The sequence below is a fragment of the Urocampus carinirostris genome, chromosome 19, assembly GCF_059441175.1.
Source record: "Urocampus carinirostris isolate Australia breed hairy pipefish chromosome 19, RoL_Ucar_1.0, whole genome shotgun sequence".
Classification (NCBI taxonomy): Eukaryota; Metazoa; Chordata; class Actinopteri; order Syngnathiformes; family Syngnathidae; genus Urocampus; species Urocampus carinirostris.
In genome coordinates this window covers 10,111,045-10,124,169 of record NC_142367.1, presented here as the reverse complement: position 1 = coordinate 10,124,169, position 13,125 = coordinate 10,111,045, and the positions used below count along the sequence as shown (strand labels likewise).

General features: G+C 38.8%; 2 protein-coding genes across 2 annotated transcripts; both read right to left on the bottom strand.

The window, feature by feature from the left end:
* Positions 1-1,434: 1,434 nt before the first annotated feature.
* Positions 1,435-8,536, bottom strand: prph2a (peripherin 2a (retinal degeneration, slow)). Its single transcript, XM_088323774.1, has 3 exons — positions 7,607-8,536; positions 4,366-4,612; positions 1,435-1,810 (listed from the first exon to the last, which is right to left on the bottom strand). Exons 1-3 carry the CDS (start codon positions 8,185-8,187, stop codon positions 1,601-1,603), a joined length of 1,038 nt encoding a protein of 345 aa, XP_088179900.1. The 5' UTR covers positions 8,188-8,536; the 3' UTR covers positions 1,435-1,600.
* Positions 8,537-10,363: 1,827 nt separating this feature from the next.
* On the bottom strand, positions 10,364-11,691 carry tbcc (tubulin folding cofactor C). The gene has a single exon (XM_088323978.1). The coding sequence runs from the start codon at positions 11,630-11,632 to the stop codon at positions 10,616-10,618; it is 1,017 nt and encodes a 338-aa protein (XP_088180104.1). The 5' UTR covers positions 11,633-11,691; the 3' UTR covers positions 10,364-10,615.
* Between the last annotated feature and the right edge of the window lie 1,434 nt (positions 11,692-13,125).

The window sequence follows — 13,125 nt, the reverse complement described above, 5'->3', positions numbered from 1 at the left end:
TATATTTTTATACATTGACATATTACTGTACATGATTTTTTTTTTTTTAAAAAAAAACGTGTTTAATCACTGTTTCTAAACTATTTACAAAGACCGCCACCCTGTTGTTGAATATACAGTGACTAAAATAACTTGGGGATATGAAAAGCTTTTATATTTTCAAAGGGAAATCATTAGCTGCCAAATTAATTGAAACAATTTTTCCTATTTGTGATTTATAGGGATTGCTGGAACGGGGGGGTTGCATAGTAACCACCATCCCCATCCAAATTTTTTGGGATCGACTCAGTTAACTACACCTCTATGTTGGCTTCAACTGTTCTCTATAAAACACTTGGGTCATAAATGGGAGCAACCCAATACTTTCTCTGGGTTTCTTTACACAAAACGATCCAATTTTGGGGTTGTTCTAATCAAGACAACACAGATTGTTTTAAAACTAATTTTGGGGGGTGTTACTTTCACAAAAATGCTCAGTTATAGCAGTATTTCTTGTAGAAATAAACTAAAACATTACAGTTTTAAAAGTGGGTGTTTTGAATTAAACACGAATTTGGGTCAGGGTTTTCGGTGTGACATTTTAAATAAATTACATTTTACTGCACATTTTACCCTTGGATGCATGACCTACCAGTACATACACTCTTCCATAAGTAGGGTAGAAAATAAGTGCAGAAAAAATTAAAATACTAATGGCATCATGTCATAAAAAATGTTTTATGAGGAATACCTGTAATATGACAATATTACAACTTTTTTTTAAATTTGTAAGTATTTTGAAGTACAACCCATGATGTCATTTTTTACCCCACTTATACATCCAAAGGTTAAACAAAATTACCTTGATAAAGAATAAATATATTAAGTGTGGTAAACAACATTTTCAGGAAGTTTGATCTTTTTTGGGTGTTATATTTAATGCTTGACCACTGGATGTTTCTGTATTGTGTCATGCACCTGAAAACAAGTAATACAAATCATAAGAAAATACAAACCACAAATACTCAAAGTGACCAAAATGCACCATTTTCCTTTTATTTTTTTGGCCTAACCGTTTGAGGTTTTTGGCTAACCGTAGCAGCAAGATGGTGGACAGTTATCTCAGTTCCCTCTAGTTGAGGCTCATGATATGCAAAATGAAAAGCCATTTTTCAACCTACGAGTATTTTACGAAAATGCACCTTCGTTTGATAGTACATGTATTTTTTGTGGGAGGAAACCGGAGAGTCCCAAGGAAACCCACTTTTTACTCAAATCAATCGCGTTTTTTAAATGAATTAAGTTTTCTTTACCACTAGGAGGCACTAAATGATACACACTTTTTAAAGAAACTATTCAATTTCTTTGTTTAGTCTAGACAAATACAAGAGAAAAGGATTGCAGATGGTTCAAAACAATACGACAAATTTTGTGGTGGTTGCCCTTGCAACAAGATATCTTGTCAAATAACTCAAGTATTTGGTTGGTCCATTTTTGACACAAATTTGGGTTATCTTTGACCCAAATGTTTTAGAGTGTACAATAGATTTGTTGCCAATAAAAAAAAGTCCTTTTACTCGGGTTCGGGCGTCAGTTTTGGCAGAGTGCGAGGGGTGGCCGCTCAGCTCACGGTGGCAACCCCGCCCTCGTCTCCCCCTTCCTCCACTTTACCGCCTTTGCCCATGGCCTTCATCTTGGCCATGATGTCGGTGAAGGTCTCTTTGACTGTCTTCTCCAGGAGCCAGCCCTCGCTTTCGCTCTCGGGGTCGTCCGGGTTGGCAAGGGTGGATAGGGAGCTGTTGACGTACTGAAGGCCCACTGTAACAGCGACCTGTGGAGAAACAAGAAGAAAAATATTATTTCTGAGGGGGTTGGGCGATGTGATGATATTAGTTAATGAGTATTGTGATCTCGAAAAAAAAATCTATTCTGTTCCCAGAATTTCCAGTCTGTAATTATCACATATTTAAGAAAAGAAAGCCGCAACCTTCGTTGCTTTGGTGGCTAGCTTTGCTTTAGCCTCGTCTCTGACGGGCATGAGGCGGCATACAGGATGGAGTTGGAGACACTTACGACGAGGTTTTCAAAAATTAAACTAATGCTCAACACCACAAAATCCAAGGAAGTTATACTTGACTTCAGGAAGGCAAGCACAGACCCAGCTCCATTCGTCATCAATGGAGACTACGTGGAGAGAGTAAGCTCCTTCAAACCCCTAGGGGTGAACATCTCCAAGGACCTCTGCTGCTCCGCCAAAACCAGGGCTGGGGTGGGGACGACATGGCAGTTACTCCACTTCCGGAGGGTTCTCAGGAGAAACATCCTGGAACAGAAGCTGTTGGTGTCCTTCTACAAAGCCATAGTGGAGCGCATTCTGGCATACAACGTCATTGTGTGTTATGTTGGGAGCACTGCAGTGGACAGGAATAACATACAGAGAGTAATCAACACAGCCCAGACGATCATTGGCTGCTCTCTGCCCAGTTTAGAGGACATTGACTGCATGCAATACAACAGCCGAGCCGTCGAGATTGAAAAGGACTCTTCCACCTCGCCCACCAACTCTTTGACCTGTTGGCTTCTGGTTGGTAATACAGGTCCCTCAAAATAAGGACAAACAGGCTCAGAGACAGCTCCTTCCCCAGGTCCATCACCACTCTAAACAAGCACCCAAAACTGACAAAACAGTTCTTGCGACATATTTTTGTTGTTGTTGCTGATAAATGTTTTTTCTTAAAGCTGTGAAAATATATATCTTGCAACTTATTTTGAGGATTTATTTTGCTGCTAAATGTTATTACACTTCTCGTTGCACTATTAAAATGATGGACTATTCTTTTTTTACTCATAAACATGGCACTAGTATTTTAACACAGGCCAGTCTCTAAGCATTATGTTGTAAAAGATTTTTGCCTATATATCCTGACACTTTTTTCGCGGTTTTCTCTTTAAAGTCTTTACTACATGTTAACCTTTGAGTGGAATGTCTAATCATGTTGCACACAATGTTTTCACAATGTTGATATCTATGACAATAAAGATAATTCCATTCAATAGCATCACTTTAGAAGTTGATGTTAAATACATTTGCAGCTTTCTTAACTGATTGTGAGAAAATTTTGCAATCTTACTTAAATACTACACAAAATATTTTTTAAAATAGTGAATGATTCTGGAAGTGATATTTTATCAACCAAATGAAAATAATTACAAATAAAATGTTTTCTTTCTTTCTGGTGGCTTTTTCCCCTTTAGTTGTTAGCATCACTTTAGCAGGTAATGCTAAATAACTTTGCAGGTTTTTTTTATCCTAGAAAGATGATTATTTGGGAAATTTTTACACTAACTTAAATACAACACAAAATATTTAAAACTTATCAGTCGCATCAAAATAATGTTAAATAAAAAGATAATATGTATAATATATATATATACATATATATATATATATATATATATATATATATATATATATATATATATATATATATATATATATGTACTGTATGCATATGTATATATATGTATGTATGTATATGTGGGGTAGCTAATTTTGTCTTAGCCACTAGCTTCATTTTAGCAGTCGATGTTGGATATTTTAGTTTTTTTCAAACTAACAATGTGATATTTGGGGGAAATTGCAATGTAACTCAATCACAACACAAATACAAATAATTTAGCACCCAATTCTAATGTCACAAACCTTAACTACTAGCTGTTGGTCAGCCACTACTGTATTTGCCTATTTTTTTGGGGGGGTAAAGCATAAAATTAAAATGATAAGAAATATTCTGAATATACTAAATTGCTTTTAAAGACAATAAATCCAGATTAATAAATTATAAAGATTTATGAAGAATGACAAAATTTGAACGTGAACGCAGTTGAACTTTGCGAAGCTTTACAAAGGCTGATATAGTTTTAGTATTTGTAGTTAATAGGATCCCTCCAATTTGACTCCACTAGTTCACTTGCATAACCATTTTCATTCTGGGCTTCCTCCAAGTGGATCAGCTTTCAGGGAGTCACCTAGGTTTCTAGAGCAAACTACTGTCTGCTGGATTTAAGACATTACCTAAAAGTATCTTCAGGGCCAGACAGGAAAAGCCCAGGCCACAAACAAAACAAAAAATATGACGTAAACCTTGTTTAGTGATTAGTGATGGTATCTTAGTTTTCAGGGATATACTGAAGGGAAGGAGGAATTATTTCTGGGTTGTTTACAAATGAGGAAAAGGAAGAAGGCTCAATCTGGGTCAAGAGTTGCTCACGTGGCACAAAAAATGCATGACCCTTTACTCAAGGACTTCACCTTTGTATCTAATATAGTTATTCATCAGTTTGATTTTGTTTTGCAAACACTGTGTAATATCTGTTTTTCTCGACCTCCAGCATGGTGACCAGCAACACCATGGCGCCGATGGTGAACATCATGCCCCCGTAGTAGGAGAGCAGAGCGTCGCGACAGCCGCTTCTCCAAACATTGAGGTCCTCGGTGTAGTGGTCATAGCTGTAGTGCGCTGTGTTGTTGGTCATCTGCAGCTGGATGCATGGCCGCGGCGAGCTCGGGTTGCAGCAGCTGAAGGGAACGCCGTCCATCAGGTACTGGCCGTCCACGTTGCTCCCGATGCGGCTAAAATGCAGATATTGCATTCAATTAAGTAAAGTCATGGGTTCTTTTTTGCCCTTAACCACAAAAGGTCTCAAAGGGCTGCACAGACCACCTTTACAACATCCCCTCATCTAAAACCTACATAAGAGCAAGGAAAAACTCAAGATGAGGAAAATGAAGAAACCTTGAGAAGGGGCAGCCTATGAGGTAATCCCCCTTTGAGGAAGACCAGGCTGCAATGGATGTTGCAAGGGCATCAACAGACTATACAAATACATCATCAACATTAAATACAGGTAATAACACAGTGTTTAGTCGACAGCTTCCAGCCCCAAAATCGTGACCAATGCAGCAGGTTCTAGAATCTCGATGGTGACATACTTCAGGTCCAAGCGCCAGTACGATGGCTCAAAATGCATGCACCGTGCAACAAGCATGCCCATCCCTCTTCCTCAAGTACAATAATTTAGCATAACAAAACAAAAATTAATAGACAACTATTTGAGCAATTTTTAACCACTCAAAAGCATGCGGCTAATGCTTCATAGTCGCTGGTAACAACGACAAGTAGTTGCAAGTAAGTTGTTTCAGCAGCTAATGGTAATGCAGCTAGCACTGCTGACAGTTGAATTTTTATTGCGTATTTTTAATATATATAAATATGTTACCCATAGCAGCACGGCGGTGCAGTGGTTAGGACGTGTGCGGCACAGTTCTGAGGTCATGAGATCGAACCTCCTGTGTGGAGTTTGCATGTTCTCCCCTCGCTAGCGTAGGTTTCCTCCGGGCTCTCCGGTTTCCTCCCACATCCCAAAAACATGCGTTTCAGGTTAATTGGCGGGTCCAAATTGTCCCTAGGTGTGAATGAACGAGCGACTTGTCTTACTCTGTGTGCCCTGCGACTGGCTGGCAACCAGTTCAGGGTGTCCCCTGCCCACTGCCTGGAGATGGCAGGGATGGGCTCCAGCACCCCCGCAACCCTACTGAGGATAAGAGGTGCAGATAATGGATGGATGTTACCCATATGAAAATTTGATAAGATGTTAAGATACGGGAAATACATTTGGGGATATAAAAATAAACATTTTTACATATGGTATATGATTAACCAAGAGGTAACTATGTAACGAATGTGGTCAATTGGTATTAATTATTTAAATTGCTTTACAGGAAAAGATGCACTGTTTTGTTTTATTTAACACAAAGATTGTTTAAATACCATGTGCATTTTAAAATCATATTTATAAATTGTTTGAACTTAAAAAAAGGAAAACTAAATCAATTTTAATTCAAAAAATTATTTTGACATGTTTTTGTGTAAACTTTACTTAGATTTTTACGAATATGATTAATTATGAGTTAAATATATAACAACGTGGGTAATCGGCAATAATGATTTGAATTTCTTGAAAGGACCCGACCCCAACAAATTCATTTTAATTTAAAATAATATTTTGAAATATTATCATATGAAATAATTTACATTTGGACAAAAAAGTAAAGTAGAAAACTTTATAAGCTTACAATGTGTATCTTACAATAAACATGTATTTATTAAAATTAACATAAATTTAGTTGATATCAAAATATAATTTACCGGTAATACAAATCAGCTTGGATCTGGCACAACATTTGTTACACCGTTCTAAACATTTTATATTTTGCTCCCAAGTAAAAAAAAATCTTCCAAATGAGGAATACAAATGTTCTAAAACGTGTTTTTGATACATTAACACATTTCATAGTTGTTATTTTCATCAAAGTGAAACATTTATAATTAATCAGCTCTCATGTTATTTATGATTGTGGCAAGGCCAAATAAAGTACAGCCTTTAAATGCCCCTTGACCCCCTTATTGGTTGCCGCACTTAATCCGAAAACCCCATTTTATGCCCACCACCTTCTCGCACTTCATCCCAGCAAAAGTGCCTAGTAACCTTCACCTATTTTCCGTCACCATTTCTGTCACGCTAATCCTCCATAGGGCGCCGGAGAATAACATACCTGCCCTGACCTACCCTCACCCCAAATCCACTTATACTGAACTCAGCTCCAGAGAACCAGCACATCTTGTTGTTTTTTGTTGAATCAGATTGCAGATTTTGTGTGTTGCCGTGTCAGCGTCACCTGCACAGTTGTTTTGGGGATGTCACAGAAAATATATTATCTTTGGGACTGTTTCTTTTCCTTTACTCTAGCCAGTCAAGCTCTAATTAATTAATTCTCCCAAGGCCAGCAAATTAACCCTTGATGACATCATCATTTATCCATCCTCTCATTGGCTGGTTGGAGAAAGGCCAGTTTGACTGGAAAATAACACAGACGTAGCATATAGAAGATAGAAATGATAATCATCTCGGTATCAGATATCATAAAACGACACAATACAATTACTAGTAATCGTTTAAATTACAACTATTCAAGTAATCAATCAATTGGATAGCTTTTTATTAGAAATTATCCAAGAATTTTACTTTGTTCAATGAGTATAAGCAATATTCTATATATGTTTCATGAGCTAAATTCAGATATCTTTGTAGTAAATGGAAATACAACATTTTTTTTTCCAATTTCAATAATGTGTTTTGTACATATTATTGACTTTTCAGAGTCTCTAAAATATTTCGGAAGTGGGTGGTTTTTGACTGATTCCAGAAAAAAATAAAGAATAAATATTATTAGAAAATACAAACAAATCAAAATGTATATATATTTTTGCTTATTTTCTAACCCAGTATTGACCAAACCAGTCACTAAATTTGTATAAATCTATGTTTTCTTATTTTGGAGGAGGATGTTTTTCGAAAATGCAAACAAAAAAACTAACAAATAAGTAGATCAAATATTTTTGCTTATTTTCTTAACCTATATGGTCCAGACACAAAATTCTTATAAGTTAATGTTTTCTATATTTCAAATAAATGTTCTGGAATTCAGTTAATCTGAGTAATGAATCGAAATATTTAAATAGTCACTAAATAGTTTGCATAAAATTCACGGGACAACTCAACTTACTCTTTGACTTCCTTGGCGCTAAAGTCCAGGTACCGGTTGCTGACCCACTGGATCTCGAACCAGTCCCGGTAGTTGTCGTTGCCGCAACAACGAAACTCCATCTGCATCAGGTCCAGCGTCCGCTTCATGTAGCAACGTCCCGGCGTGTCTGTGTCTTTGTAGTAGCGCATGCCGTTTCGAAGGCCCTCGGCCAGCGTGAACTGCAGCGGGATGCACATGATGAAGCACAGCAATGCCGTCAGCACCAGCAGGACGTTGAAGACCACGCAGCCCGCCAGGAAGCTCTTGAGCAGGGGTTTCCATTTGACAAACTTGCTGGGGTCCAGAGAGTCATAGCAGACCTTGCCCCCGAAGGCGTTGATGGCACATGCCAGCAGGCCCATCAGGATGAGGAGGTTGGGAAGAAAGTGGCTCTCGTTGTTGTCCATCAGTTCGGAGCGCTTGCGCAGCTCAATCTTGAAGAAGAGGCCCATGCTGAAGACCAGCACGCCTGCCATGACGGCGAACCAGAAGAGGAACCACACACTTTGGGCCAGCTTCACTCGCTTTTTCAGGTCGAATTTTACCGTCATCAAAGCCATTGTTCAATCTCGTGTGTCCTTCACACAAATAAACTGGTTTAATCCTTTGTGAACTTCTAGATGGCCTTTTTTTCTTTAAAATCACAGTTTGAATTTTGATAATCTCCAAGGGCGCATCAGTAATCCATCAGAGATCATTCCCGAATCAAAGCCTCCGCCATTGCGCCCCCAGATCTTTGATGCCTTCACTTTGCTGGTCGGATTTCTGCAAGGATCCTCATGACTAAACTCAGCAAGTTGCAGTACGTCATGCTAAGCTCCGGTAAGCGGGCCTGATCCAATTTGCCAGGAAGAAGAAAAAAAAATCCCCCTGCACAAGATCAGCCCGATTTGAAGCTACGGCCCGCGGGCAACTTAATTGGTTTGAGCCATCACGAGGTCGCCTCGGTTACCTGCATGACAGAGATCTTTAAAGAAGGGCGGGCATGGTAGCGCCGCTATTCAGGGAGTTGTTCTCGAGGGCGGGACATGGCAGATGTCTTAACTGCTGGAGGCCATTAAGCAGTAAACAATACAGCTAAGAATATTCACGGCCACTTCTATACTGTAAGTCGTAATATTTAAATGTGTCACTAAGTATATAGTGATGATTGTATGAGGTCTTTGTTTACAAACATTTATTATTTCAGACATTTAGCAGTTGTCCATGACTTTCAGGTTTTGCACCCTCATGCAGAGCAATTACGTTTGTTTCTTCTCAGTCCCTCTGGCTCGCATCCTGGTAATGGAGGACCTACTATGGTTGCTCGTATGGATCGGGGGATCCCGATGACGCTCTGTGCTTTCTTGCTGGCCTCTGCTTTTTCCTTGCCCTCATGTAGGTTTTAGATCAGATGGTGAATAATAGTCTGTAGTTTGCAATAGTCTGTGCAGCCCTTTGAGGCACTTTGTGATTAAGGGCTATACAAATAAACATGACTTGACATACATCGCCTTCGCATCTTTGTCAGAACTAATGCAATTCATTATTATTCTTATATTTGAATTATTATTTACTTTTTCACATGATTACCTGACTTTTTGATATATCCATTCATTCAGTTGTTATTCTGTCTCTACATTGTTTTAAGGTTATTGTTTGCAGCCAGAAGAAGGCCTTGAGTTTAATCAGTACTTGACAAAGGGCTGATGTGAATTGGGATTTTTCATCTGCATAAAGTTTTGTATTTGCCATAGTCCACGCTCCTGGTATCAAAGGGATTGTCAGGGAATGACTGAGAATTTGTGAAACCATACAGCTTTGTTCTGTACCTCGAAATGCCCCAAACATTCTGTTCGTGTTCACTAATAATCTCTGCAGGCCTGCTCAATTCTAGCTTTTCTGAAACCTGTCACAGCCCAAATGCGAAACAAACACGCAGGGGAAGTAAAGTTCAAGAACAACACTGAATGACAAAAGAAGACTAGATAGTTTACTGTCTCTTATTGTCATTATTAATCATAGCTTGAGGGGAGACATTTAACCATGTTTGCAATGCGAATTCAAATTTGAAGAGCATATAAAATAAAGTCTCCCCTAAGTATATTTTCTTTTGTGTGGAGTTGTAAATAATGTTTTGCCCCATTGATTTGATATGTAAACATTATACCTTCTAGAAATACACTTTGCTTGTTTATGGTGTTTGATAACCTTCATTTAGTTTATGAGTTCATTTTTGTTATACAAAAGGGGCATCACGGCGGCGCAGTGGTTAGCGCGTATGCGGCACAGTTCTGAGGTCATGAGATTGAACCTCCTGCGTGGAGTTTGCATGTTCTCCCCGTGCTTGCGTGGGTTTCCTCCGGGCACTCCGGTTTCCTCCCACATTCCAAAAACATGCATGTCATGTTAATTGACTGATCCAAATTGTCCCTAATGGCTTGCCCATTAGTTCTGGATACCCTGCGACTGTCTGGCAACCAGTTCAGGGTGTCCCCTGCCCACTGCTCGAAGATAGCTGGGATGGGCTACAGCAACCCAACTGAGGATAAGCAGTGCAGATAATGGATGGATGGATGTTATACAAAAGACTTTAGATTTTAACAATCCATTAACCTTTCAATATTTTTGTAGATCAGTCAGATAAAATAATAATAATTATTTGAATCTGTATGGACTAAAAAACAAAATTAGTTCAGTTACTGATATACCAGCTGTCACCACCATTTATTTAAAAAAAACATCTTTAGTCTGTGGTTACCTTTTTGAACTGATTTTTTATTTTTTGATCAGGTTATGACTGTTGCCAAGACCACTGTAAATCTCTTGTATGATCACTTAATACAATTAACATAATTCAGGTTTCACCTTACTCATGTACAGTGTGCAACATTTTTTAAATATTACGACAAGCTTTACTATGGGAGTTTACCCATTTCAATTTTTTCAAAAATGTTTACAGCAAAAACATAATGGCAATGTCTGCAGTTCAAAGGCACTGAGGATTTCCTAGGGGTCCCATGTGGTCTTCCGGTTCGCTTCGGGAATAACAGTCCAGTTGGGTGACGGCGTCCCTGCGGCCAGCCAGTTAAAGTCATCCACCTGCTCCCAGTTGTTGTTCTTCGATTTTAAATCGGTTAATCCAAAATCCTTATCCATATTGGGGTAAGACCAAGAGTAAGGTGCAAAGCTTACGCCGTGGCAGTCCTCGATGATGGCACGGCTGGTGACGTGCAGGTAGATGCAGGTGTCTTTAGTGTTGTGGGTTCGCAGCTGCTGGCAGGCCAAAGCCAAGGTGCTGCCTTGGCAATGGTCCACAAACACAGAAGTGGACACAGGCCCACAGAGGATCTCGCAGCGGTCGATGTGCTTCAGGTGAAGCGTGCTGGAAGTGCCGTACAAACGCACTTTGCACTTGGACAGGTGCGACAAGAGCACATCCTTTTTTTCGATCTCCTCCGACGTCATCACAATGATCTGGTCGCTTAAATTCGAAAATCCACATTGCACCGGGGCGGGATCTCCATCCACTTGTGTGGGGTTGTGGTCCGCAGGTAAAGAGACGACAGCATCATCCACCGTGGCAGATGACGCCTTGGTGCGACCTCGGAAGCCGAATTTCTTTTTGGGTGCGGACTGCTCTCTCAACTCATTGAGGCGCGTCTGAAGTGTTTGTAGCGCCATCTGGGCTTTCTGTTGGTCGTAGGTCGTCAGGAAGACCATGCTTTCGTTGAGAATTTTTTGCAACTGGGACGTTTTGCTCGTCGCTTGCTCCAATATCTGCGCTAAGGCATTTTGGTCAGCACCTTCCAGAAGCTCCTCAATGGCTGCCCGCTCACGATTGAAGGTGCTGAAAAAGTGTTCGACACTCTCTTTGGCAACCGAGTGTCCCTCTCTGGCTTCTTTCCGCCGCTCTGCGTCCTCCTGTCTCGCTTTGTTGCGCTTCTCGAGGCGCTCTTTCATTTTAGAGGCGTCGTTAGAGTTCTGAGGCTCGTCCATTTGATTCACTTCGTCCACAGCCTCCATTGTGTCGCTTGTTGATGACGTCAATGGTTCGTTTGCGTCTTTTTGCTCTGATTGCGCCACCAGGCTCAAACTGACGGCACTGCAACATTGAACGTCGAATTATTTGTTGGTAGTTTTATCATTGTTTTTAAAATGTTATATGCAAACAAAGACTTAGTAAACATAGCTTAACCTGTTTATGTGAAGTTGAACACAGTTTACGGGTTTGTACACGGATTTAAATTATGATGACGAGCACTGTTTGATAAGAAAAATAACGATACTATATGAGACAAAACATTTATTAAATCATAATGTAATGCGTTACATTAAATGTATTATTCTTTGACCTTTCCCTTTATATCTTATGGTAAAATGTTTTAGGGCTCTACTCATAAAGTAACAATAAATAGATTTGCTATTTTGTTTCTACTGATCCACTTTTTCTAAAATTCCAAGTAATTAAAAATAGTGATCAACATTGTTAAATTATTATTATATGTTATTACAAAGTGAGGTAACTAATGTTTAAAGCAAGTATAGCACTGCCTCCCTGGTACATACAAAAATATTTTGAAATTAAGAGTCTCGACATGACCTCACAGGTGTGTGTACGTTTTATTTCAGTTGTTCGGGTAAAATATTGAAATTAGGCGTACATAATTTTGATTTATTTTTTTCTAAACTTTCCATTTTCATGGAACTAATTTGTGACTTTTTAAATCCCAAAATAGATTAAAAAAAAAAAACAACAACATTTTCTGTACATGGGTACAATGTCATTTACTTATTTTTGTATTTCTTAGTAGTAGCCCCCAGGCTTTATAAAATAGATTTCTTTATTATCAGTGATTACAACGTAGTATATATTGTTTTCAACGAGATGAACATGTGGCACTGCAGGACAAATATGTCATAAAAAGGAAACAAAATAAGATATAAAACAAGAGAATATTACGTAAGATGGAAAATGACTTAATAATAATAGTATTTGGAGACTGGCCCAAGTTTGTGCTTATAAAACAGTGGAATTGATGTTACCCAATGCTAAATCTATTGCACCCTGGTCATCCCGGAAGGGGGATTACCACTTGTGAGGCTCCTTTTCAAGGTTTCTTTTTTTCCTCATGCTGAGGTTTTGAGTTTTTCCTTCCCCGCATGTTGGTTTAAGATCAGGGCATGGTGTAATTGTAACCTGTGCAGTCCTTTGAGACATCTTGTGATTAAGAGCTATACATATAAATGTGACTTGACATGACATTTAGCAGTAACATTGGGCAAAAGAATACAAATAAAGATATGAATATATATTTTTCTATACACAGTGTGTGTTCTTGTTGAGGGTGGTTGTGGCTCGTTTTATTTGGAATAAAATAGAATAGGATACAATATGATATAATATTCTGTTCTATTGTAGTCTCTATTGAAGTTGTTTACGAGATTAGACCTGGCACCCCAGAATAATTATGTTTGATGACAAAAGAAAAAGAAAATCCCTATCATCAAAATACACC

Coding starts and splice junctions, on each gene's coding strand:
- prph2a (XM_088323774.1), bottom strand. CDS start 8,187: ATGGCTTTGATGACGGTAAAATTCGACCTGAAAAAGCGAGTGAAGCTG. Junction 4,613..7,606: donor AGCGCCAAGGAAGTCAAAGA/GTAAGTTGAGTT, acceptor TCTGCATTTTAG/CCGCATCGGGAGCAACGTGG. Junction 1,811..4,365: donor TGCTGGTCACCATGCTGGAG/GTCGAGAAAAAC, acceptor GTTTCTCCACAG/GTCGCTGTTACAGTGGGCCT.
- tbcc (XM_088323978.1), bottom strand. CDS start 11,632: ATGGAGGCTGTGGACGAAGTGAATCAAATGGACGAGCCTCAGAACTCT.